The sequence below is a fragment of the Enhydra lutris genome, unplaced genomic scaffold (assembly GCF_002288905.1).
Source record: "Enhydra lutris kenyoni isolate GAN:26980312 unplaced genomic scaffold, ASM228890v2 scaffoldscaffold48, whole genome shotgun sequence".
Taxonomy (NCBI): domain Eukaryota; kingdom Metazoa; phylum Chordata; class Mammalia; order Carnivora; family Mustelidae; genus Enhydra; species Enhydra lutris.
In genome coordinates, this window is record NW_019154132.1 from 11,002,003 (window position 1) to 11,029,724 (window position 27,722).

The 27,722-nt window shown below is 41.2% G+C and overlaps 1 protein-coding gene and 1 pseudogene across 1 annotated transcript; one reads left to right on the plus strand and one right to left on the minus strand.

The window, feature by feature from the left end:
* The first annotated feature begins 769 nt into the window (after nt 1-769).
* Nucleotides 770-27,082, plus strand: LOC111156698 (small integral membrane protein 13). Its single transcript, XM_022517732.1, has 2 exons — nt 770-1,218; nt 25,452-27,082. The coding sequence occupies exons 1-2, from the start codon at nt 1,143-1,145 to the stop codon at nt 25,637-25,639; spliced, it is 264 nt and encodes an 87-aa protein (XP_022373440.1). The 5' UTR covers nt 770-1,142; the 3' UTR covers nt 25,640-27,082.
* LOC111156697 lies at nt 15,663-15,930 on the minus strand (annotated as a pseudogene).
* Nucleotides 27,083-27,722: the final 640 nt, after the last annotated feature.

A 27,722-nucleotide genomic window follows, 5' to 3' on the forward strand; every position in this document is an offset into this window, starting at 1 on the left:
GTCATGGGCAGCTTGGTTTCAATTAAGTCCCTGAATCGAATTTACAACTCAGGTGAATTAAGGGGTAAGCAGATGTACTTAAGTCCCTCGCGGATCATTTCTGAACTATATTACTCATGAAAACACAGACCAACATCTGTTACGGGAGGAAAAGGGAGACTCCGTGCCTCTGGCTCGCCTTTTTGGCACGGAGGTGAGTATTTCCTCAAAAGCCCAAGTATCCAACACGCACCCCCAGCAATAGGCTAGGTTCGCATGCAACCAGTTTTCCAGGCAGCTGCCTCCCCTTTTCTTGCCTCCTGGCGCTCCGTCGATGGTGGAACAAAACAACTTCATCTGTGGGTTAAGGGTTGCAATCACTAGGGCGCTTTCGCACAGCGCAGCACAGTCAGCCAATTAACGCGGGTTCCGAGAAGACCAAACTGCAGTCGGTAGACAGAGGTTGTGGCTCCAGAAAAACCAAAGGCACAGGGAGGGAGAAGCAAAGCGTCCGACTTGGCGGTGCATTGTGGGAGTTGTAGTCCCCGCGGGGCGGCCTCCAGTAGTCTCCACTGGGTTCTGCACTTCGTCTCCCAGCCAGCCCCGCACCGCGGAGGAGGAGAGCGGTGGGCGTGCTCGGTGCTGAGCTACTGCTGGGGGAGGGGACTGGGGTCGAGAAATTGCGGCGGCCGCCGCCGGAGACGTTAGCAGCTGTCTCAGGGAGCTGAGGGGCCTCCCACTTCCCATCCTCATCAGCCCCGGGCGGACGACGACTAGGGCCGTGTGGCCGCCGCGCGTCCCTGTGCTCGCCCTCTCTCCCGTCCACGGGAGCACGGCGTCCGCCATGGAAGCACATCCGGCTGTCGCCGGGGTCTCCGGGCTACGCGTTCCCGGCTCCCCGGAGCGATGAGGGGGTAGGGACGCCCTACTACGCGCCTTGCCGCGCGCTCCGCGGGCCGGGGAGCGAAGGAGGGCCCCCTCCATCCCCGCACAGCCCCCGCGCCGCCCCCATCCCGCCCCCTGGGGGCGCTGCCGAGGGGGCTCCAGCGGCCCTTGCCGCCCAGCAGCCCCCGGCGCTCGCCGCTGAAGCCCAGCACGCGCCACCGGCCCGCCCGTGCCCGCCGCTCGGCAAGCCAGGCGCCGACCGCCGTCCTTCCCCCAAGATGTGGCACAACATCGGGCTGACCCTGGTGGTGTTCGTGGCCACGCTGGTGATCGTGCTGCTGCTGATGGTGTGCGGTGAGTGGGGCATCCGCCGCGGGGCACGTCCACACGCCAGTACACACGCCAGCGCGACTCGGGTGCTCACTTGTTCTGGTTTTTTTTTTTGTTTTTGTTTTTAATGGCGTGGACGGAAAATTGTATTAAAATCGTCTGCTGTCCACCTAGCTCTAAGGACTGAGCCGGGGGAGACGTGTCCCTTCCCTAGGAGAGGCCCGCCGGCATCCTGGAGAGGGAAGGAGCGGGATCCATGGCTGGGCATCCTGACTCGGGGTTCAGCCAGAGACTGCTTCACGGGCAGCGTCTGCCCCTGATTGCCATTCTTAACACTGGCCGCCCAGATTTTAACCTTGGCCTGTATTCGAAGGTGAAGTGATTGGTTACTCCTTTTCCTTTTTCAGAGGTTCTGACCCTGATGATGAGAGGTTTCCCTTCCTTCACTTAATCAGGGGTAGGGACAGAGTTGGGTTGAAAGCGCCCGGGAAATTGTTTACTTCGAGTTCAGGCTTAAACTGAATTCCAGGCAGAAATGTCGAGGCAAGGCAGAATTTAAAATACACCGGGTATATTAAACTTACAGGGTCAGGTAGCCTAACTCTGGTAATAATGGTGCTATTTTGTTTGCCGTGATTTTTTTTTTTTCTTTCTTTCTTTCTCGGGATGGGAGGATGTAAAACTTTTTCAGGGTAATATTAGCACAATTTTAGACCTTCTTGATTTCTTTATATACAGTAACCAATAACCACAAGTCCCATAGCAGAATGACTGGGGGATTGTGAAAATTTGGGAAGTATTGAGAACCCGGTGTCAGTGAGTTTCATTTTTCACAATTCCAGTATGTATTGAAGGCTAGTTCAGCCTTCGATGCAATAATTTGTCAGAAATAAAAGTAAATACTGTAGGGCTTATTCATTTCATGGTTAATGTACTAACTGCTCAGTATCAGCTGTGTTTGGAAAAGATGTGTGCACTTACGCAAAAGCATTTTATATATATTTGTATTTACTGTTGCATTTTATTATATATATTTGTGTTTACATACTTGTATGTGTATTTTAAATTTTCTTGCCATGGGAAGGAACCAGAGTTAACAGCCTTTCTTTTCTGATGACAAAACAATTGAACGTCTTTCTCCGTTTCCTGCTTGTGAGGGCAGGATTTGGGGCTAATTGTAGATATGTAGGATGCTGAAAGTAAGGAAAACCAGATCTGTGTGATTTGTTTGCCTGTGAGGAAGGAGGATGCGAGCTGCCTGGAGGTGGGGATCTGGGTGGCGTGTAGATCATACAGAACCCTGTATAGAATATTTGCCGAATCTGTCTTTGGGGGCACCCAAATTCCCTGTTGCTACTTAACATCTTATTTGTTCTCTCAGCTCCCAATAGCTAGTTAACTTTGATTTTACTCATTTTTCTAAAAATGCCTTGCCTTTGGTTTCAGAAAATATTGTGGAATGAGAGGTGAGGTGTGGTAAGTAAAACACATTTTATTTTGATTGGAGTGGTCCAGACCTAATGAAGAAAGTAATTCAAGCACTGTTTTGTTGGGAGAGCTAATGATGGAGTAGTTTCATGTTTTGACTGGGTTGGACCTGGGGTATGGGGAGTGGAGGGAAGGCTCCAACTAGACTTGAGACTGGAGAATCTCGGGCATTGTGTTAGTTTGCGAGGATGCCGTAACAAAATACAAACAACAGAAATGTATGTCCCCACAGTTCTGGAGGCAAGAAGTCCAAGATCGAGCAAGGTGTCAGCAGGGTTAATTTCTTCTGAGGCCTCTCCTTGGCTTGAAGATGGCTGTCTTGTCCTTGTGTCCTCATGTAGTCTTTCTTCTGTGTGCCTGTGCCCTAATCTTTTCTAAAGAGTGCCAGTCATATTGGATTAGGGCCTCACCCTTATGAATTCTTTTAACCTTAGTTAACGCTCTAAAAGCCCTGTCCAAATACAGTCAGGTTGGAGATTAGAAACCTGTGACACAGGCCTGCCCCGAGAAACTCATTACCTACTTTATTGTGGAACTGACTGTCTCTTTGACACAGTCAGTGCTGACTTCCAAATTTTCAGGTTTCTCAGGAGGTTTTCTTTCTCTTTTGTGTATTGGTTGTGTGTACTTTCTTGCCTCTTGTCCATGCTAAAATGCTTTCCACTCTGACCATTCACTGAAGTGGCCCTTGTCAAGGTCAGTAACAACTGGCCTCCACATTACCAAGTCTGTGGTCACTGAGTCCTAATTGTATTTAACCTCTCATACTCATTCTGTACAGGTGAACATTCCTTCTATGAAGTATTTCTCTTGGCTTTTGTACACTGTGTTTTCATAGTATCTTCCTGATGTAGGAAAGACATTAGGGTTCGAAGCCAACAGCCAAGAAAGAATTCTTGAGATGTCTTTGGTGCAAAAAGGTGATTCTATTAAAGCACGGGGACAGGACCTGAGGGCAGAAAGAGCTGCACTGGGGTCAGGAAGGGTGCTCCATCATATACTTTGAAGTTGGGAGGGGTTAGGGATAGGTAAGTCTCTAAGGAATTTTGGAGGCAAGATTTCCAGGACCTTGAGGGGGCTACATTTGGTTGGGAAAAGGTCATTTATTACTGTCTAATAAAACCTTAGTCCCATAGTGCTTAATTGTTTATCTTTTCCTGGCTTCTCATCCCTTAGAATTTATTTATTTAAAAAAAAAAAATTTATTTGAGAGAGAGAGAAAGTGAGAGGTGAGGGAGAGAAGCAGACAGCACCGAGCATGGAGCCCAACATGGGGCTTGATCCCATGACCCTGAGATCAAGACCTAAGCCAAAACCAAGGGTCGGACGCTTAACCGAATGAGCCACTCAGGTGCCCCTCACTAGAACGTTTTGTTAAATGTTTTTGGACCACAGTCTTTGATAGGAAATACATTTTCCCCAGTACATTCTTAAGTATATAAATTACATATAACTGTTTATTTATACATCTATCAATCTAGCTATCATCTTTCTGTCTCTGAAATAAAAATTTTATGGACTAGTACTTGCCCTTATTCCATGAGATATAATTTTCCATTATATTTCTGTAACATTATAATACAAATACATATTTCTATTCCCTTTCCTTCTCTTCTCTCCCCATGGTATCTTATCCAGCCCTGGAGATTTAAATATTAACTGTAACTAATGACTCAATTTGACATCTCCAGCTCTCACTTTTCTCCTGTACCCTAGGCTCATGCATGTATCAACCGTTTTTTCTTGATAGCCCCACTTGGAGATATAAAAAGCATCTCAAACTTTATACCCCTAAAACAGAACTCTTGATTTCTGGCCCCTGTTTTCTCCTTTGCCCCCTTCCTGTCTCAGATGTTACCAGCACCCAAGGATGTGGGTGTCTTTGGTTTTGCCCTTTCCTTTGGTCCCATCCCTTTTCCCTTACAAATACCAGCTCTATCTGGAAGTGTCTTCAGTTTTAGGTCTTTAAGAAATGTCAAATATGTTCTCTTCTCCATGTCTGTGATCACCACTACCATCCTCATCTCCGGCTTGCATTGGTTTCTTAACTAGTGTCCTTTGACACCCCCTCTTTTCTTTATGATGAGGGAGCAGAAGGCTAGCTAAAGACAAAGCAGAAGCTGACACTCTGCAACCCGTCCCCCGCCATGGGGTGTGTGTGACATTCTTCCAGGAAGCTCCCAGCTATCTTAATGTTAATACCTTGCTAGAGGGGAAAACAAGCTTAACTTGAAAATGGCAAGGCCTCAGGTATCTCGCAGGTCTTTTTTAGCATATGAAAGTTCTTTTGAAAACCTGCCTTTTTTCCTTACCTCCCCCAACCCAGAGTATATCATCAATTGCTCCTCACAACCCCAGTGCAACTTCCTCGGCCCTCAGGTCCTGTCTATGTTTTAATAAAACCATCTTTTTGCATCAGAGACGTCCAAGAGTTCTTTTTTGGCGCTTAGCTCAGAACCTCACCCTACCCAACCTCACCTATATTCCATATTAGTTGGACTCTTATATTAAGACCGGGTTTTCTCAAATGTTTTTAATGAAAGAAAATTTCAAAAAGTTAACAGTAGCAAAGGCATAAAGTATTTCCCTTCAGTCCTCCCCTCCACTGTTTCCTCTACCTATTTACTTCCATATTTGTAAATAATTTATTCACAGCTAGTTCTTGATTTTGCAATTTTAGACTTTATTTATTAACTGTGGTGGAGTCCCCGCTTCTTTACCTGCATGCCATAAGTAATGACAGCTTGTGATTCACTGGAGAGTCAAGATTTAAATTTTACCTTTTTTTTTTTTTTCTTTTTTTTTTTTTTCAGGAGGTGGGGAGGGGCAGAGGGAAAGAGAATCTTAAGCAGGCTCCATGCGCTTTTGGAGCTCATTTGTGAGACTGTCTCACAACCCTAAGATCATGAACTTGAGAGTCGGACCCTTAACCAACTGTACCACCCAGGCGCCCCAAGATTTATATTTTAACTGTGTAAATAGTCCCTGCTGGTTAAGCAGTGTAACATGACTACACTTACTTATGTGGTTCTTCATTTCTCTTGAAGTTAACAGTTTCCTTTTTAATTTACCTAGTATTACTTTTTTGTATTTGCCCCTTGTTGATTCCCTGGTCCCATTCCACTGCCCAATCCTAGAGCTCTCCTTCCTTCTCGGCCTGCCCTTCACTTTCTCTGCTGCAGACCCTGTTTTCTGTATCTCATTTCATCATTTTGCTCAGTTTATAATCTTGTTTTGCAGGAGCACATTTTCTGTTAGCTTTCTGCGGGAGAAAGCGTGAAAGATTTTTTGAGCTAATGTTTACCTGAAAATGTCTTTCATTGATGTCAGATGTCTTTTACTGATGTCAAAGTTTCTAGAAAAATCTACCTCTGTACTTGATTGATAATTTGAATAAGTTTCAAGTGGTAGATAATTTTCATTCAGAACTTAGAAATGATAACTTCACTGATATCTCACTTCCTGGACCTGATTTTAAGAAATCTAATGCCTTCTCTTTCTTTGTCCTTATAAGTAACTTGATTCTCTTTCTAGATGCTTTCTGGTAGTTTTTTCTGTCATTGCTATTCTGAAATATCATACTGATATGTCTTTGTATATTTCTCTTCCTTCTGTTTTCCTGCGCCCATAAAAAAACTTAACTTTAGTTGGTGGTTGGACCTTATGGGCTGATTTCTCTAGTATGACCGGTTTATCTCCTATTTTCTATCATATGTCTCCTCTCCCTTCTGGCATACGTTTTGGGTTTTAGCTTCTCTTACGTTTTTATTTATCCAGTTTTTAATTTCAGAACTTTGTTTTCTGATTGCTTTGCCAGCATCTGTTTTGCATTATGTAATATGTTGTTTCTATGACCGTATTAGTTACACAGTTGACCCTTCAACAACATGAGGGTTGGGATGCCAACCCCCCCCCCCCCACCCCACCCCTGCACAGTTAAAAATCTATGGATAACTTTTGACTTCTTAAAAACTTAACTACTAATAGTCTTCTGTTGACTGGAAGCCTTATTGAGAACAGAGTTAACACAAATTTTATATATCTATTATATAATGTGTTCTTGCAATAAAGTGGAAAAGAAAATGTTATTAAGAAAGTCATAAGGAAGAGAAAATACATTTATAGTACTGTACTATATTTGTTGAAGAAATTCTGTCTGTAAATGGACTCACACAATTCAAACCTGTGTTGTTTAAGGGTCCATTGTAGTTTTTAATAAGGTGTTTTTCTTCTCCCTGCGCAATTGGCTTTGTTTCTTCCATTTATTTTCTTATGGTTTGTTTGCTTTGGACTCTTTGTAATTGAAGATTCTTTTTTTTTTTTTTTTAAAGATTTTATTTATTTATTTGACAGATCACAAGTAGAGAGGCAGGCAGAGAGAGAGAGAGGAGGAAGCAGGCTCCCTGCTGAGCAGAGAGCCCGATGTGGGGCTGGATCCCAGGACCCTGGGATCATGACCTGAGCCGAAGGCAGAGGCTTTAACCCACTGAGCCACCCAGGCCAAGATTCTTACAAATGGCCAGTGCTCTGTTCTGTATTCATATTTATGGATGAGGGAGTAAAAGATGGTAATAAATTCCCTTGTCAATTCTGGCGGCAGGTTGGCCTCTATCTGGAAATGTCAGTGTTACTCCATCTTATCAGAGTGGAATCCTCTCATTTTCGGGTGTTACAAGCTTGGCTGCCCGCATGACAGTTTTGTAAATAGACTTTCAGCCAATCCTTTTTTCTTCCTTTCTCAATCCTTCTTCCTGCCTGAAATCCTGATCTTTCCTTAGTTCTCGATTGGATTTTGGCTCCAGTTGCTACCCTTTTTTCCTGCCATCCAGACTTTTGTCTCCTTTGGTCTGCTAGATCATTTACCACTCTTTTAAACCTGCTTAACACCTATCCTCTAGTGGCTCCATTTCCCTTGAAATACAATCTAGATCCTTGCTGTGGCTACAAGGATCTGAGTGATAGAGTCCCTCCTGCTTCTCCATGCCCCTCCCCCCCACGAACTACTCTCATAGTTCCACTGACAGGCCAGCCTTGTACTCTCCAGGGCCTTTGCCCTCAGTCTTCCTCTGGCTGTTCATGTGACTGGTTCTTCTTCAGTCGGGTTTCACATCAACCGCCCTGTCCACCGAGGGCAACTCATCCAGTTACTCTTTATCTTACTGACCCTTGGTTTTCTGAGCACTCAGCCCTTTCTGAAATGAGCTGTTGATGTGTTTTTGCCCCCATCAGAGTATGGGCTCCATGAAGACAGGGACCCTGTTTGGCTAATTCACTGCTCTGTCCTTGGATTTTAGAGTAGTGCCTGGCATCTAGTAGGTCCTCATATTTGAAGGAAGAACGAAGAAAGATTCCTCAGTACAAATTATTCAATACCCATTACACATTACAAATAAGTCTTAAGTGTGGTACAAACCAAGTTTGTCTCAAGATGGATGACTTTTATATTACTCAGTGCACTCATGATCAGATGCTGTGGCGGTGCTCATGGGTACCCAGAAATTAACAAGTGTAATTCATGTTCTTGAGGACCTTATACTCCAGTAAGGAAGGTACATACATGGGAACTTCAGTACAACCTAGGCTTCTGAGCTCCAGTTTCACATACACGACTCGACTCCTTTTTCTTGTTTCACAGGGAAGCTCAGAATCTTTACCTAAAACAACTCCTTGTTTTTAGGTTATGTGTGAAATCTTGGGCATTGTTTTACCTTCTTATTCATTCCCAGTTATTGGGCCGTATATCATATACCCATTCATCCCCCAAATATTTGAGCATCTCTTAGAAGCTTGGTTCTGAGATACAAAGATAAGGAAAATCTGGTTCTACCACTTAATCACAAATCCTGGAAGAGGATACAATTTAGTAGTTACTTCCAACAACAAATTTATAAGAATCTAAGAAAAGCCTACTAATGTAGGTATACTGTATTTTATGAGAAATTCATCAAGTTAGGTGTGTGTATTCATTCCCTGGTAATTATATTCCTTTTTTTAAATGAATTTCCATCATTTTTTAATTTAAATTCAGTTAATTAACATATAGTGTATTACTAGTTTTAGAGGTAGAGTTCAGTGATTCATCACTCTCGTGTAATACCCAGTGTCATTACATCATGTGCCCTCCCTAATGTCTATCACCCAGTTACCCTATCCCCCCACCCCCATCCAGCAACCCTCAGTTTGTTTTCTGTGATTAAGAGTTTCTTATGGTTTGTCTGCCTCTCTGATTTTGTCTTACTTTATTTTTTCCTCCCTTCCTCTATGATCCTGTTTTGTTCCTTAAATTCTGTCTCTGAGTGAGATCATATGACAGTTGTCTTTCTCTGATTGACTTATTTCACTTAGCATAATACCCTCTAGTTCCATCCACGTTATTGCAAATGGCAAGATTTCACTTTTTTGATTGCTGAGTAGTATTCCATTGTGTACGTACATGTGTGTATATATGGATATGTATGTATATATCTATCACATCTTCTTTACCCATTTATCTGTCCTTGGGCCTCTGGACTCTTTCTGTAGTTTGGCTGTTGTGGACATTGCTGCTATGTATCTTTGGGGTAAAATACCCCATAGTGCAATTGCTGGGTCGTAGGGTAGATCTATTTTCAACTTTCTGAGGAACCTCCATAGCTTGCATTCCCGCCAACAGCCTAGGAGGGCTCTCCGTTCTCTGCATCTTTGCCAACGTCTTTTGTTTCCTGTCTTGTTAATTATAGCCATTCTGACTGGTGTGAGGTAGTATCTCATTGTGGTTTTATGAGTGATGTTGAGCACTTTTTCATGTGCGTGTTGGCCATTTGGGCGTATTTGGAGATATGTCTGTTCCCATCTTCTGCCAATTTCTTAATTGGATTATTTGTTCTTTGGGTGTTTGATAAATTCTTTATAGATTTTGGATACTAGCCCTTTATCTGATAAGACATTTGCAGATATCTTCTCCCATTCTGTTGATTGTCTTTGGTTTTGTTGATTGTTTCCTTTGCAGTGCAAAAGTTTTTTATATTGATTAAGTCCTATAGTTCATTTTTGCCTTTGTTTCCCTTGGCTAGCAAGAAGTTGGTGTCCAAAGTCACACAGGTTGCTGCCTGTGTTCTCCTCTAGGATTTTGATGGATTCCTATCTCTCACATTTGTGTCTTTCAACCATTTTGAGTCTCTTTTTGTGTATGGTATAAAGAAATGGTCCAGTTTCGCTCTTCTGCATGTGGCTGTCCGATTTTACCAACATCATTTGTTGAAAAGACTGTTTCTTTTGGATTCATTGGATACTCTTTCCTGCTTTGTCGAAGGTGAGTTGACCGTAGAGTTGAGGGTCCATTTCTGGGTTCTCTATTCTGTTCCATTGATCTGTGTGTCTGTTTTTGTGCCATTTACCTTGCTGTCTTGATGATGACAACTTTGTAATAGAGCTTGAAGTCTAGAATTGTGATTCCACTGGTTTTTTCTTTTTCAACATTCCTTTGGCTATTTGGGGTCCTTTCTGTTCCATATAAATTTAAGGATTATTTGTTCCAGCTCTGTGAAAAAAGTTAATAGTATTTTGATAGGGATTGCATTAACGTGTAGATTGTTCTAGGTAGCATAGGTATTTTAACAATGTTCTTCCAATCCATGAGCATGAAATGTTTTTCCATTTCTTTGTCTTCCTCAGTTTCTTTCATGAGTGCTCTGTAGTTTTCTGAGTACAGATCCTTTTGCCTCTTTGGTTAGGTTTATTCATTGGTATCTTATGGTTTTGGGTGCAATTGTAAATGGGATCAACTCTTAAATTTTTCTTCTTTCTCCTTTGTGTATATAAATGCAACTAATTTCTATGCATTGATTATGTATCCTGACACTTTGCTGAATTCCTGTATGAGTTCTAACAATTTTGGGGTGGAGTCTTTTGGATTTTCCAGGTAGAGTATCCTGTCATCTGTTTGACTTCTTTGCCTATTCAGATCGTTTTCTTTTTGTTGTCTAATTGCTGAGGCTAGGACTTCCAGTACTATGTTGAACAACAGTGGTGAAAGCGGGCCTCCCTGTTGTGTTCCTGACCTTAAAACAAAGCTCTCAGTTTTTCCCCATTGAGAATGATATTCGCTGTGAACTTTTTGTATATGGCTTTTATGATACAATTACCTTTATTTTAAACAGAAACAAACTTTCTTTGCCCATGGCTTCAGGAGCAATCATCAAGTACTGATTTCATCTCTGTGGGATAATGCTATATTTGGTCTTTGTCCCTGGTCTCTGGCAAAAAATTCCCCAAACCCTTAGAATTTACTGAGTGAGGGGCACCTGGGTGGTTCAGTGGGTTAAGCCTCTGCCTTCAGCTTGGATCATGATCCCAGGGTCCTGGGATCGAGCCCCACATGGGGCTCTCTGCTCAGCAGGGAGCCTGCTTCTCTCTCTCTCTCTCTCTCTCTCTCTCTCTGCCTCTCTGCCTACTTGTGATCTCTGTCAAATAAATAAAATCTTTAAAGAAAAAGAATTTACTGAGTGATAGTAGTGTCTTCCGTTATTCATAGCAAGCCTCTTCCGACCATGCCTGGATTTCTGCTCAGGCTGTGGCTCAGGGTGGGGCCCCTAGGTGGTTTGAGGATTGGAGCTAGTCGCTAAAAAGACTAAACGGGATTAAAGGATGAGAAGTTTCAGCTCCATCCCCTGACCTCCAGGGAGGGAGAGGGTCTGGAGATGGGGTTATAAACACTCTTGAAGAATAAGTATAATAAACGTATCTAAAGCCATATTCTTGATCTAGGAGCCTTCTCCATCTCGGTAAATGGCAACTTTGTCACGGCCATTCCAGTTGTCTTTGAGGCTTCCCTGACCTCTCTGTAAGACACAAGCCTCCCATATATCTGCCCCCTTTCCCCTTACAATGCTTTATTTTTGCCTAGAATTCTAACTTAAGGGGCAAATACGTTTCAGTGAGATTGGTATTTGGAACATAGTAGGTGCTGCTTGAATATTCAGATGAATGAATTTTTGGTCCTTGAAGAATTGGCTAAGATCAAGTTATAGATGGAGGCAGGAAGCACAAAGGTTGTAGCATTTTATACGCATCTCCTGCAGAATTTATGCTTTCTGATAGGCAGTGGGGAGCTAAGAGTTTTTATCAGGAACTTAGAATTTTGTACGCTCACCTTCATACAGTGTGAAGAGTGGGAGGCTAGAAGCAAGGAAACCAGGTAGGTTGGTCTTAAGGTTGATCAGAGTTTGAAACAAGGAGGTAACTGTGTTGGGGCTGGGAGTGGTGTTGGTCAGACTGTAGCCTGACCCAGCAACGCCTGCCATTTCTGTCTGCTCTGCCTGCCCCCGTGTCTACAGAGCATAGGATATTGAAGTCTTTAAATCACAGGAGAGCATCCATGTAGGCCTACATGAGAGAGAAGTAGTTGTCTTGGTGTGCAAATTCCCCCTCCTCCAGGGGGAGGCTGTGCTCCCTAGTTCAACGTGGCTTACCAGACTGTGGACAGACTGAGATTTGCAGGCCTTGTTGAGTGCCCGGTTCAGGGTTCCTGCTGTGCCAAACAGGGTCAGGGAGTTAGTGACCAGAGCTGCACTCTGGCTGATCTAGCTTTACGGACTGCCAGCGCTGCCCCTTACTAGCTGTGTGACTTGAGCAGCGCGCGCAACCTCTTAATTTCAGCCTGCAGAAAAATGCAAGTGATAGAACCTGGGAGTACTGAACGTTGATGTGTTTCTGCTTATGTAGCTCACATTCAGGTACAAGTGAAGAAATAGGAATTAACTGGTGTGTGGAAAATAGTTTTTCAAAGATTAAATCTGGTCTTAGAAGCTGTCCTTAATTCAATATGGATGATACACATTTCAAAGATAACGAGAGAATAAGGTAAAATGTGTTCATCACAGAAAAGCGTGGAGAGAAAGTACAAATTTGGTAAGTTTAAGCAAGTCTATGCAGTGGTGTGACCAGCACCACAGTCGAGATACCAGAACATTTTGAGCACTCCAGAAGATTCCCTCATGTCCTTTTGCAGTCCATCCTCAAGCTCCTTGCAACAGTTGCCCTGCTTTCCATAACCATAATTTTGCCTCTTGTAGAATTTAATTTGAATGGAATCATGCAGCAAGTCTTTGGTGTTTGAGTTCTTTCACTTAGCATAATGCTCTTGAAATCTATCTGTATTGTTGTATATATCAGTGATTCCTTTTTTTTTAATTGATGGTTAATATCCCATTGGATGGGTATACACAGTTTGTTAATCCAGCTGCTTACTGGTGGATGTTAGGGTTTTCAGTTTGGGGCTGTTACAAGTATTACTGCTATTGTTAGCATTCCTTTATAAGTCTTGGTGGGGATATATGTTCTCATTTCTCTTGGGTAAATTTATAAGAAATTGCCAACTATTTTCCATTGCCAACAGCCATGTTGTCAAGTGTCTGTTTAAATTCTTTGCCCGCTTAAGAAATTGCATTTGTCTTTTTATTATCAAGTTGTAACAGTTCTTATTTATTTTGGGTACAGTCTTCTATCAGATATATGTTTTGTAGATACTTTCTTTGAAGTGATTTTTTTGTGTTTGGTATAGGTTAAGGGTCAGGGTTCTTTTTACATAAGGGTGTTTTAGCATCGTTTATTGAAAAGGCAATTGTTGGAAATCATTTGATCATCTCTGTATAGGTTTATTTCTGGACTGTTCTTTTCCACTGACATATATATATCTTTATGCCAATTGTGTAGGTTATGCAGTGTTATTGTTTTCAAAATGTTTACTGTTTTAGATCCTTTGCATTTCCTTATGAGCTTTAGAATCAGCTTGTTAAAATAGATCTATTGAAGTTGGAGAGAATAGACATGTTAATCTTACAATCCATGGCCATATTGTATCTCTTTATTTTTATTTTGTTTTTTTTTCTTAGGACTTTAATTTTTCTCAGCAACATTTTATGTATTTCAGTATATAATACAGTTCTTGCACTAATTTTGTCAAATGTAACTGCAAAGGTTTCATAGTTTTGATGCTGTTGTACGTGGTACTCATTTAATGTTTGCTGTAAATATGTAGAAATACAGATGACTTTTGTGTATTGGCAGTATATTCTACAAAACTGCAAAATTCACTTATGACCTTTATTTTTTTGTAAATTCCATAGAATTTTCTACCCAGAGGTTTATACCAACTGCAAATGAAGATTGTTTTACCTATTCCTTTCAGTGCCTATGTCTTTTAGTTTTTGCCTCATTGAAAGAAATGGGTGAGAGCAGATCTTTCTCCTTGATCTTTTGTAGAGAAACAGTCTCTCACTGTTCAGTTTAATGTTAGCTGTAGTTTGTAGATATTCTTTATCAGGTCAGAAAAGGAAACTTTCCTTCTTACTTTGAAATTTTTTTTAAAATTAGCAGTGGATGTTGGATTTCTTTTCACATGTTTTTTCTGCATTGAAATGATCATGGTGTTTTTCTCTAAGTCTGTTTGTATGGTGTATTACATTGAATTTTGAATGTTACAACATTCCTCAGATAAACCCTTTTTATATATTGATGGGTTATGCTTTACATATATTGCAGTATTTGATTTACTAAAAATGTAAGGTTTTCCCATTTACATTCATGAGGAATATTAGTAGCTTTCTTAAATGCCTTTATCTGGTTTTGTCATAAAGGTCATGTAAGACCTAATCATTGAGTTGGGAAGTGTTCCTCTTTTATTTCTTGGAAGAGTTTGCTCAGAATTAGGATGTTAGTTTTCTGTTGCTGCATAACAAATTACCACAAACTTAGCAGTTTATGACAACATATAATTATTAGCTCAGTTTCTGCAGGTTGAGAGTCTGGATATGGCTTAAGCTGGGTCCCCTGTTCTCCATCTCACAAGTGCATTCAGAGTGTTAGCCTGTCTCTTAGGACTAATGACAGAATTCAGACTTAGAGTGGCTTGCTTTATAAAGTCAACAGGAGAATCTCTGTGATACCAAGGAAGGTCTCGGTCTCTCTTTTAAAGATTTATGCTTAATTAAGTTGGGTCTACCTACTGTAATTTCTGTTTTCAGTAACTCAGAATCAACTGATGGAGACCTTAATTCTATCTGCAAAATCCTTTTACGTTTATCACATAACCTGCCCCATCACCCTTGCTGTATTCTATTGGTTGGAAGTAGATCACAGGTTCCGTCTACACTCACGGAAAAGGTCACACAAAAGGTACACATAGCTTGGTTCATTGAGGTTACTAAGCTATATCTGCCACAGTTTGTATGATTTCTTTCTTAAATGTTTGGTAGAATTAATCTGGGCCAGGACTTTTCTTTTATTAAGTACACATTGAATTTCTTTGCTAGATACTGGGCTGTTCTAGTTATCTGTTTCTTTTGTGAGTTTTCATAGTTTGTGCTTTTCAAGCACTCTAATCTGAATTGTGTAATTTTTAAGAATAAAGTTTATAATATTGTCATTACCCTTTTAATATCTGTGGGATCTATGGTGATGTCTTCCTTTTCATTCCTTATTTGTGTGTCCTTTTTTTTTTTCCCCCCCACATGATCAGTTTGGCTGGAGGTGTATACATTTTACTGATCATTTTGAAGAATTAACTTTGATTTGTGTTTTTTCCCCCTTTATTATTCGTCCATATTCTATTTAATTGCTTCGTGCTTTTCTCTTTATTTTCTTCTACTTATTCTGAGTGTAATTTGTACTTCTCTAGTTTCTCATGGTAGAAGCTTAGGATATTGATTTTAGGCCATTTTTTTTTTAAATAGTTAATAAATTTCTTTGTGGATATTGCTTTTGTTATTTTATGTTTTTTTTAACCCAAAACATTTTTATTTTAGTCTTCAAAGAACAAACTGTTCTTCTTTTTCCAAGATAATAGTGGTTAATTTACAAAAATGGGCATTTACAAATGCATCTTCAAAATATTTCCCTTTAACGTGAAACTTAGCTTTATAGAATCCAAACAGTAAAAGGTTAAAAAATTTTTTTCTATTTTGTTATTATAGGACAAAACAGAGTAAGTCCAGGAAATCCATTCATACTTCAGGACCTTCTCTAGGAACCAGCATTGTTGTATTATTTCCATTTAGCAGAATTTGATCTAATTTAGTGATCCTTCTTCCCTCTGGTGTGATTTCACTCAGTGACATCCTCCAGTACCATATTGACAAAGTCCTTAAATCCCAAGAGTGCCAACCATTTCTTTGTCACTTTACATCACAGTGAATTCTTCATCCTATACTTTTGTCCACAAGCTTTAGAGGCAGCAGTTGCAATGGGTTAAGTGGTAGTGTTTGCTGCCATGGCTATGCCGGAAGTCATGGGTATAGCTTTTGATCAAAAAAAAAAAAAAGGGGGCGCCTGGGTGGCTCAGTGGGTTAAAGCCTCTGCCTTCGGCTCAGGTCATGATCCCAGGGTCCTGGGATCGAGCCCCGCATCGGGCTCTCTGCTTGGCCAGGAGCCTGCTTCCTCCTCTCTCTCTGCCTGCCTCTGCCTACTTGTGATCTCTGTCTGTCAAATAAATAAATAAAATTAAAAAAAAAAAAAAAATTTTTTTCCGGGAGGTGGGGGAGAGGAGTCCTGGATGGGGGGATGGGCTATGTAGGTGATGGGCATTAAGGAGGACATTTGTTGTGATGAGCATGAGGTGTTGTAAGTAAGTGATGAATCGCTAAATTCTATTCCTGAAATAAATACTACTACACTATATTTTGACTAACCTGAATTTAAATTAAAAAAAAAAAAGATTCCATTCAAACTATTTTTTAGTTTCATTTGTGATTTCTCTTTGGAATGGATTATTTAGGAGTATGTTGTTTAAACTTTGAATATTTGAATTTTTTCCCCAATACTATTTTGTCATCAATTTCTGGTTTAATTTTGTTGTGGTCAGAAAATATATTTTGTATAAAAAAATAAGGTTTACCCTTAAAGTTAATGAGACTGATTAATGGTATATTTTGGTAAATGTTCTATGTACACTTGAAAAGAATGATTCTTCTATAGTTATTGAATAGAATGTATGTGTCAGGTCAACTTGGTTGATAAGGTTGCTTGGTGTCTTAAAGCAGTTCTCTCCATTTATAACTATATTATGTAGCAGGCATCTTCAGGCTCTGAAATGGGTTAATTGGTGAAAGTCATTATACCCTTAAGTTCATGGGTAGTTTTGTCTGTGTGTTGGGGGTCTGAGACCATAGAGGTTGGTTGATTTGAGTGTCTCCTCTGTGCCAGGTACTGTTGAAGACATAGGGAACAAAGTGGAAGACATTGATAAACCATACATTTCCTTGTCTTCAGAAACTTGTGTCTTGGGGGGAATGGGAGACAGTTATTAATGCAGTGAAGGGTGGAAGTGAGTGTGAAGTGCTAAAGCAGTCGCCCAAGACAACATTATACTGAAGAGAGTGCAGTAGAAAGGTATAGAAGTTATGTACAAATGACGTTCAAAATTCTTAATAACGGTGGTAGTAGCCTTGTGTCTGTAGTGAGCCCGGGAGAGGAAGGGACTGGAACCTAGGAGACAGTGACAGTGGGTAACATTTGATATGTGTTTCTTAACGTGCCATGCATTCTCTTCAGTGTCACCCTTTGAGAGTGGGTACTATTATCTCCATTTAATGCAGGAGGAAACTGAGGCACATGGAGGTTAACTGGCTCAAGGTGCAGGTGAGTTGCTGAGTTGGGATTCATGGCTCCAGCCTGCATGTGAGCTGTCAGCCATCATGCTGATAACCCAGTCGACAGATAGTAAGGATTTGGTGTAGGCTAGAAATGGCATTGGGAATGTAGAGAAGGGAACAGATGGGAGAGGGCTTATTGAGGTAGAATCTTTAGCAGTAAGGGAGAGGAGGGAGCAGTGTGCTGAAAAGGAACTGTTTCTCACCAGAGAGATGGGGAGAGGATGTAATACCCATAACAGAAATTTGAAAATCAAAGGAGCTGCGGGATATATATACTTTGTAAAGGTGTCTTCAAGCCAACCAAGCCGATTCCTGTCTGGGGTTCAAGAAGGGTGGGAGGTATGGAGGGAAGATGGGGTTATCATTTGTCATAGAGGTAACATTTTGATCTGTGGGTGCGTTGTGGTCACCAAAGAGAGAAGAAAATAGAGAAGAGGTTTTAAGAGGCAACTTAAAAAATGTCCTGTTTGTGGATCAGAGAGTTTTGGATGTGGAGGTGTGTTACAGTTCAGCGTGTTGATTCGGTAATGGTATCTCCAGGGGCTCATCATCCAGTGTTGCCCAGTGTGTCATTACGAAAGGGGCGTGCAGTAGAGGGGATATTGTGGCAAGAGGAGCATGGCTCTATTTTTACTTCGCCTTGTCTGTGGCCTTGGATAAATTATCTTGGAAGTGAGCCTTAGCTGCCTTGAGAGAAAAATAAAAATCAGAGGATTGAAAATGGAAAAGAGCTTTGTACATTGGTATGGAGGCAGTTAGTTAACCACTTAGGTGCCGTTATGAAGGTGGGATTATGTAACTCCATTGGAATGAGGCCCCAAAGACAGATATTTGTGCTTATACTGTAGCTGGGCTTTTGACCCAAGAAGATCTTGGGGAGTGAAGTCAAATTCTCAGTCTACTTAGAGTTTTAGGTTTTAGCCATAATTCCACCATGAAGATCTGAGAAATTAGATACACTTAAAATTTGTTGCTCTCTTACCTAGCTGGCCTTCTTCAATGGCTGAGTCGCTTTGAGCCTTTATTTTCTTATCTAGAAATTGGTGATAGTGATTCCTGTCTCATTAATTCAGAGGGCAGTTGGGAGGATTACAGGAGCTGTTGAATAGAAAAGCACTTTGCAAACTGAGAGCTCTATAATTACAGCTGTCCCTTGGGTTTGGGTTGTGTTGATGGTGTTGGTTCATCTCTCGGGTTCATCTTGCTATCACTACCCTTCCACTGCCAGCACCTTTATCTTGCAGAGAAAAACAATAATGTACAGTGTGTTTCATGAAACTCATCCTTTGAACTAATGCTTTGTTATTGGCACACACAAGTGAATGCTCCTTCGCTTATCCCAGAATATACACCCTCTGTTGCCAGCCAGTGTTTCTGACATACGGTGCTTACCACTGTGAGACTGGAGCAAGGCACTCAATTGCCTTTTAAACTGTGGAAAACTGCAGGGCTGCTTTCGTCAGTCAGTGTAAATTTCTGATTCTGTATACATAAAATTGTGGACAGTTCTCCTCTCCCCACTTCTCCCACTTCCTCCTTCCCATTTCTTTCTTACTAAATCCTAGGACGAGGTAGGAGACACACATCCCGTAGAGGAACGTCAGGTAAGCCCTTTCTCTTGTTTTTGTATCTGGTCTCAGTGGGAGGAACTGAATGAGCTCTACTTCCCAACAGTCTTGTCGGCTGTAGGCATGCAGGGTACAGGGGTAAGACCTTTTCAGTAAAAGGTAGCTTTTTTAGTGATTATTATTCTTTTCATCCCACTGACCCACAAAGATACATACACATACCTGGTAGAAGTTGCTCACTCAGGGCCAGAGTCCAAATTGAGCTGGTCTAGTTATAGGGGAAGTTAGAGTTGTACTCCTCAAAGCTTTCTAGTAGACTATGTTGAGTAGCCAGTTGGAATGATTTTGTTGTACATGGTTGTAAAGTGGTAATTACATATCTTTAGGGTCATTCCATTGGATAATAAATACTTTTGAACTGGCCTTACATTTATTTGTGTTCTTTACCCTAAAAGGGAGACTGTGACTCCCAGCCTCCTCTGATCTCACCTCACCCCCCACCCCCCCGGAAATAGTTCTTAGTTCAGGAGGTCAGGACCTCTTGCAGTGTGGACATTCATTAAAGGTTACACTGTGTTGTGGTTTTGAAGGAATCAAGGCAAGAAGATTGAAGAGTTTATCCAACAGAGGAATTGCCTGCCTAGCTCAGGGATGTTTTGTTTCTGAGTGACTCATTCGTGGGGACCATCCTCCAGGACTGTTGCTAAAAAAAAAAAAGTAGAGGAGACCACTTTCCTGGATTGTTTCTGTAGGCTTTCCTCTCCACTCTCCTGCAGTCTCTAAGATCGCATTCCAGCTCTCTGGAGCCATGCTCGCGATCCCTAACACAGGTGATGCACCCTGACGCTGGGCCTGGGTCTGACACTAGACCCAAGTTGGGATGGAAGTCCAGGTTTTGGGTTTTTTTTGTTTTGTTTTTTTTGAGGTTATGAACTGAAAAGCCTTTCATAGAACAGGGAAGAAGCAGCTATGTGCAGGGGAAGCAGAAGAAAGTGAAGCAAGTGTGTAGAGAGAAACAGATACTGCTGTGAGAATGACATCGGTTCATAACAGCCTTCTCCTAGTTGTAGCAACCTGTAGTTGTGCTCCATGTAGTCTGTAAAGCTTACTCTCCTGTAAGCAAACAGTAAATTCCCTCTCTTTGGTGAAGATAAGTCAAGGTTTCTGTTACGAACCATGTATATGACTTTCTACTTTGTTTTTATCATAAGACCAGTATAACTTAAATACTATAGATGAATAGAGTAGCTACCAGAAGTATGTGAATGGACAGTTTCGTTAAACTGAATGAAATTTGACCATTAAATGATAAGTGCAAAGCATTTCCTTTCAGTACCTGTCCCAGAGTTAAAAAAATGTATAATCATCGTAGTAACTGTCTTACTAGCAGCTTTATCTGGCACTGTCGTGGTTTCCTTGGGTATATACCTATTGGGTTTTTAATAATGGTTCTTTTTCTAAAATAAGTGAGCACATGTGTAATTTTTTTTTTTAATCAAACTGCCTGGAGTGTTGAGAATCATCCTTTGTTCAGACTAGTAATACTCTTTGTAGAAGCATGACATCTTACTAATGTAGGTACTGTGATATGGGAACTCCCTTTTCCCACTTCCTTCTGCCATCTGTCTCGGAAAAATTATAGCTCTGTTAGAACTTAAGTCATTTTACTTGGAGAACAACTTGTTGAACTTCCCTCAGGTTAGTAAATACCACTGCAGTTCTTATCAACACTACAATTTATCTTTTAGCTTTGCATTCCTACCCTGTCATTACACTAAGTCCATAAAAAACAAGCACGGTGAATATTTGTTCTTTTTGGCTGCCCAGCAGATGAACTCTGTATCTCAGTCAGGGGAATTCTCTGTTTCATGATGTTTTGTGGAAGCAGTGTGACAGCCCACATGCTCCCCTTCCACTCCCAGCCCTTTCATATCCTAATACCTGATAGTTCAGAATGGTGGGGGGGGGGGATTAGTATGCCTTTAAAGTTTTCTTATCCCAGGTTTGGGGATACAAATGAGAGGTGCGAAAAGGAGTGGTTTAGCGCTGTGTGGGGGGTGGGGGGAGGCAGTGTGAGTGTGGAGGTAGTAGTAGCCTGACTTAACTGCTCTGAACTCAAGCATCTCATTGGCAACCACATTCCGAATTTTGATTTGAGATTGAATCCCTTGTATAGGTTGTTGGCAGTGATTTAAAAAAAAAAAAATTTTTTTTTTGTTTCATTAACATTGAGAAAGAGAGAGTTTGTGATCTAGCTGAATGCTTTTGTACCGTCCCAAACGGACTGCAACAGGTGTCCTTATGAGTTCCTTATTGTGTAGATTTCAGTGCTAGGAGACTTTGCTTTCTCTTAACCATCAGCACAGGGGCACACTAGTAATTTTATGATGGGACTCCAGTCATCCCAGCCCTTCACCATAGTCTCTTTAGTCAAAAGAGTACTTCCCTACTTTTTTTTTTTTTTAAAGATTTTATTTATTTATTTGATCGACAGAGATCACAAACAGGCAGAGAGGCAGGCAGAGAGAGGAAGGGAAGCAGGCTCCCCACCAAGCAGAGAGCCCCATGCGATGCGGGGCTCAATCCCAGGACCCTGGGATCTCTACCTGAGCCAGAGGCAGAGGCTTTAACCCACTGAGCCACCCAGGTGCCCCTCCCTATTTTTCTTTACAGTCATTTCACACCTTGTAGCCACAGTTGGAGTGTTTGTTCTTTATGAGGTCAAGACTGTCGTCTTTGAGAGTCAAAACTCACCTGAGTTAAGGGTTTTCATTCTTGTTTGTTGAAATCAGCTGGCTGTAATAATTTAGGCCAATTAATGGCATAGCCATATTCAAAACAATGTAAGTTTATAGAGTATTCATGACTTACTTATTAGTTTCTGACTTGTTTTTCCTGATTCTTTTATTTATCAAAGTCATGTTTGTCTATTGTGGAAAAATCTTGTAAGTACAGGGAAGTATTTAAAAAAACAAAATAACAAAAAAAACCCGTGCAGGGTCCCCACATTAATCTGCAGATTCAGTTGTAATCCCTATCAATTCTCACCAAGCCTTTTTTGCAGAGATCCACAGTATAATTCTAAAATTTATATGAAAATGCAAGGGACTCAGAAAAGCCAAAACAGTCTTGAAAAAAACAAAGATGGTAGACTTTAACTCTCAATTTTAAAACTTTTTAAAAGATTTTATTTATTTATTTGAGAGCACAAGTATGGTAAAGGACAGAGACTCCCCGCTGAACAGGGAGACCATGTGGGACTCCATCCCGTGACTTTAGGATTATGACCTGAGCCAAAGGTAGATGCTTAACTGACTGAGCCACCCAGGTGCCCAGGTCATTTGATTTTTGACAAAGGTGTCAAGACAGTTTATTGGAGAGAAGAGCAGTCTTTCAACAGAAGGTTTTGGAACAACTTGATATCCACATGCAGAAGAATGAATTTGAATCTTCTCATGCTAAAATTAGCTAAAATAGATCAGACCTAAATATAAGAGCTACAAGTAAAACCGTTAGAAGAATACATAGGTGTAAAACTTCTTGACCTTAGATTAGTCAGTGGTTCCCTAAATATGACACGAAAAGTAGAAACAGCCAAAGAAAAAATTGATTAGATGGGTTTTATGAAAGAAAAGAAAAAGATAAATTAGGCTTCATCATAATTAAAAACATTTATACTTCAAATAATATTGTCAAGACAGTGAAAAAACAACCCAGAGTGGAAGGAAATATTTGGAAATCATATATCTAATAAAGGTCTAGTATCAAAAATATATAAAGAGGTTGGGGCACCTGGGTGGCTTGGTGGGTTGAGCCTCTGCCTTCGGCTCAGGTTGTGGTCTCGGGGTCCTGGAATTGAGCCCCGCATCAGGTTCTTGCTAGGCGGGGAGCTTGCTTCCTCCCTCGCCCCACCCCCCCGCCCTTGCCTGCTTCTCTGCCTACTTGCGATCTCTGTCAAATAAATAGATAAAATCTTTAAAAAATATATATGTATATATATAAAGTGCTCTTACAACTCAATAATAAAAAGACAACCTGCTATAAAAAATGGGCAAAGCAATGGAATAGGTATTTTTTTTTAAAGATTTTATTTATTTGACAGTGAGAGAGATCACAAGTAGGCAGAGAGGCAGGCAGAAAGAGAGGGGGAAGCAGGCTCCCCGCTGAGCAGAGAACCTGATTTGGGGCTCATCCCAGGACCCTGAGATCATGACCTGAGCCGAGGCAGAGGCTTAATCCACTGAGCCACCCAGGTGCCCCTGGGATAGATAATTCTCCAAAGAGGATATATAAGTAGACAATCAACATGTGAAAAGATGCTCACCATCTTTAGTCACGAGGGAAATGCAAAGAAAAGCCACAGTGCTACACCCATTCAGATGACTGTCACCGGAAAGGTGGACAATGGAGAGAGTTGGTGAGGATGAGGGAAACTGGCGCCTCGTGCAGCTCCAGATGTCAGGATGTGGAGTGGTGCAGCTGCTTTGGAAAACAGTTTAGCAATTTCTCAAGTGGTTAAGCATCAAGTTACCACGTGATCCAGCAGTTGTCCTCCTAGGGATATACCCAAGAGAAATGAAAATCTGTCTCTTCAAAAACTTGTACACAAATGGTCATTGCAGCCAAACAGCAGAAACTGTTTTCTTTTATACCAGCCCCAAAGGAGAAGCTACCCCAACGGCCCTTCACTGCTGAATGATTAAACCACATGTGATGTGTCTGTGCAATGGGATATTTTTCCATGATAAAAAGGAATGAAGTGATACCTGTGACATGGATGATGAACCTTGAAAGTATAGGTCAAGTGGATGGAGCCAGACCCAGAAGATGACATGCTGTGATGGGAAATGCTCGGAATAGACAAATCCATAGAGACCGTTCCATTACTTGTTGCCAGGGGTGGGGGAGGAGGAAATGGAGTGACTGCTGATGTGATGTGGGGTTTCTTTTGGGGTTGATGAAAATATTCTGGGCTTTGATCGTGATGATGCTTGTACAGCCTTGTGAATATACTCAAAACCACTGAATTGTAACCTTTAAAAGCAAATTTTCTGCTATGTGACTTGGATCTCAATTAAAAGAAAAGATAATTAACAAAATAGAAGCCATGTCAGATCCCACTGCCCAGGGACCCGCACAGCTTACTAATGCTTACTCAGTGCCAGGGGCCGTAGCTCTGTAGGTCCCCTCTCATTTGGTTCCCAATGTAGCTTTGTGATCTTCTCTTAGAACCGGGGCTCCTGACGCCTCCAGAGTTCTTTCTGCTAATTCGCTGTGCCCACTTTTACGAAGAGTTGTGGGTGAAAAAAAGAGCGTGCTGACTTGGAATATTATGAAAATACTACTTGATGAAGTGAAGTGCATTACTCACATGGTTGACGTAAGTTCACTTATGGTGTGGTTCAGTTAGCATTCAGCGCTCAAGCTTCAGGGAAAGCAAACCCTTGAGAAAATCGCATTAAGCCCCTGAAGTTTTAGTCTTTTAACACCAAGGAGCTTCTGTAGATCTTTTTTCTTTTTTCTCTTCAGAGACTGCAAGAAAGAAACAAGTAGAATTAGAACGTCCTTAAGTGGTCATTCAGGGTGACCTGGTGTAATACAGGGGTAGAAAAGCTGCTTGGATTTTGTCTTCGGAAAATGCTGCTCCTCAGAACATGCTATGGTCCATTGCTTTTCTATTAAACTAGAGAGTTGAAAGTAGAAGGCAACACCAGCGTGGAAAACTTTGTCACAGTGGTTACTTTTGTTTGCTTTAATAGGCGCTTAACATTTCAGAGCAACTAGTCATGGGTTCAGAGGTTTTATCCTGTCTACTCATTTTATTGATTGATCCTTATTCGTGTGTGTCTGAAATGTAGTGAACTTCAGACTCCTTGCAAAAAGAAACAAAACATGGTCAGTAATTTTTATTTTTAAGGAGAGTTCAGACTTTTTAATGACTCTGACTTGAAAATATACTGTATTTTTAAAAATCTTGAACTTTAGGTAGTGGTGCTCTGCCTTTATTCTTTCATCATGTAAGTAAAGAAAATGTATTAATTTCCTTGAAAAATGTATTATTTCTAGAAACTTACGAATAGCTTGATTCTGACAGAATCTCTTGGAGAAGTGTACTTGACCTCTGCCGCATAATGGTTTCACATTGCGGTCAGATCAGACTTTCTTTCAGTAAGTATTAGCACTGAGACATAACTGTCCCAGGGAAATGCAAAGTATCTTCTTTTTCCCCCAATAAAGTGCTCTCAGAGATTTGATTTTAATATAATAAACACTTGGGCCTAGATATCATAATGTCATCATAATTTTAATGTAGATGGACCACGCTTGGGTTCTAAATTCCTCGAAGGCAGAAACTTTTTGCCATTCTTGTGTAATGTCATAGTTTACTCTTGTGCCTTGAACATGGTTAAAAAAAAAAAAAAAAAAGTAAAAAATACATTTACAATCACCTATTTGTTGATACTATCTATACTGTTTTATAATATATCCCTGACACATACCCAATTAACTGGCATGTCCTCCATTGATAATAGTGTGTGTAATAATTTTTCTTAATGTTTCTGTCTCTTTCTAGGTTGGTATTTCGTATGGCATCTATTTTTATCAAAATTCAAGTTTCTGCGGGAACTGGTGGGAGATACAGGATCTCAGGAGGGAGATCACGAGCCGTCGGGCTCTGAGACGGAAGAAGACACTTCGTCATCTTCTCACAGGATCAGATCTGCTCGGCAAAGAAGGGCACCTGCTGATGAAGGCCACTGACCCTCGCTCTAGTCCTGTACCAGTGAAGGATGAAAGGCAGTGGAGAGCCTCTGTCTTTAATGACTGGGCTATGCAGTTTGGTAAAAGATGGAAGAACATTTTTACTTGGATTTTAAGTCCAATTAAAAGAAAAAAAGATTTCTATGTAAGCCATATGAAAATAAAGGGAATTAAAACCAAATCAGACCATTGCAGACTTCATCTTAAAGGTAATCTTTTGCTTTACTAGCTTTCTACCTGCATACTTACTCTCTGGCTCCCAGCTTATTATCTTGCACTGGTGTGTATCTGGTAAACATTACATGCTTGAAAAATCGTATTTTATTGATTCTGTAATGTATGTTGTGTTTTTGGTTTTGTTTTCACATTTTACCTTGTCCGAAATTGGGATGTATCTCATAATTACTGTGAACCAGGAGAGGGTCATGATGTGATTGATTATCCCAGCCTGTGTGTGTGTGAACTTACTAACAGCTTGTCCCAGCATCGTCACGGTATTGTTGGTACCAAATGTGTCAGGTTTAATTGGCATTTAAAGATGTCTTCAAAAAGATTGCACTATGATTCAGCATTGAAACGAAAAGTGATTGTGTACGCAGAAAAGCATGGAAACAGAGCTGCGGGGTGTACGTTCGGAATTAGTGAAGCAAACGTCCGGCGCTGGAGGAATGACCGCCATTCCATATTTTCTTGTAAAGCGACAACAAAATGCTTTACGGGACCCAAGAAAGGAAGATACCCACAAGTGGATGAAGCCGTACTCTGTTTTGTCAGTGAGATGCGTGCAAAAGGATTGCCTGTCACGCGCCAAGCAATGCGATTGAAGGCAGGAGAAATTGCCAGAACCCTGGGGGTAGACGAAACAAAGTTCAAAGCGACAAGAGGCTGGTGCGATCGGTTTATGCGCCGAGCAGGGTTATCTTTAAGGCATCAAACATCGTTTTGCTCCAGACTTTCTGCTGACACTAAACAGAAGACGGGGGTGGGGCACTCTTTCAAGAAACGCGGCATCCCCAGTGTGCTCGGTGACACCAAGAGTGCTGTTCTGTGGAAGAATGTGGACGTCGATGGCTGTGGTCTGAGAAGTGATTCAGAAGAGTTGGACTCCGAATATGAGGTTATAGTTACAACCTAACCACTTACTTCACACTTTCTTTCAGTATGCACAAGATTGATGTGTTAAAAATCTGCTTAACTCTAAAAACCATTTCAATAAATACAAACATTCTACACACTATGAAAGCATCGTGTCAGTTTCATCGCCTGTGTTTTTTCTTAGTGATGCATATGGTGCATCTTACAGTTGATGGGATCTTAGATAAAAAAGAGTTTGTAAATTTATTTTTCCTTGTGAGGTAGCAATTATTTATTGGGACACTTAATCCTGTCTCTTACAATGCTGTTAAAATAGTTATCCTCTATGAGATAGTTTTTTTTTGGTTTTTTTTTTTTTTTTGCAACATATTCAAGATTTTAGAGTAGTGACTTAGCCTAAGAATGGTCTTCTACTTCAGGAGAGCAGGATTCGACTCTCCCTTTGTATGGGAGGGCTTCACGCTCAAGGCATGTGTTGTGGAGAAGGTTCTTCTTCACAGACAATTCAGTGACGAGACCTCAGAGGTCCTGGGTACTGAGGAAAACAGAATGGGTGCAAATGCCCACTTCACTGGAAAAGAACTTGCCAGGTACCCGTGTTTGTCTTCACTAAACTTTGGACTGAATGTTCACCAGGGAAGAGAGAGATGGATTCAACAACCCTTCCTGTTCAGTGTTCCCACTCTGCTCAAGAGTGGATTGCAAAGCCCATTTCTTTTATGAATCCAAGTTCCTTTTTGTGTGTGTGTGTTTACCCTTTTTTTCCTTAAGAACTAGCCATCACAGGGTATTACCTCTATGTTATGACGGTGTATGATACCTCCTACTCCATGCTGATGGTTTTGTCAACAGACCACTTGCACTCCTGAGGTATGCCTCTGCTGTCACTAGTCCTTTGGTCTTACACTGAAAGGGAATTTATAGAGCATGCACTTAGTTTTAAACATTTGCTGGGGAAAGATCCCCAGCAGCCCAGAGTGGGGCATAA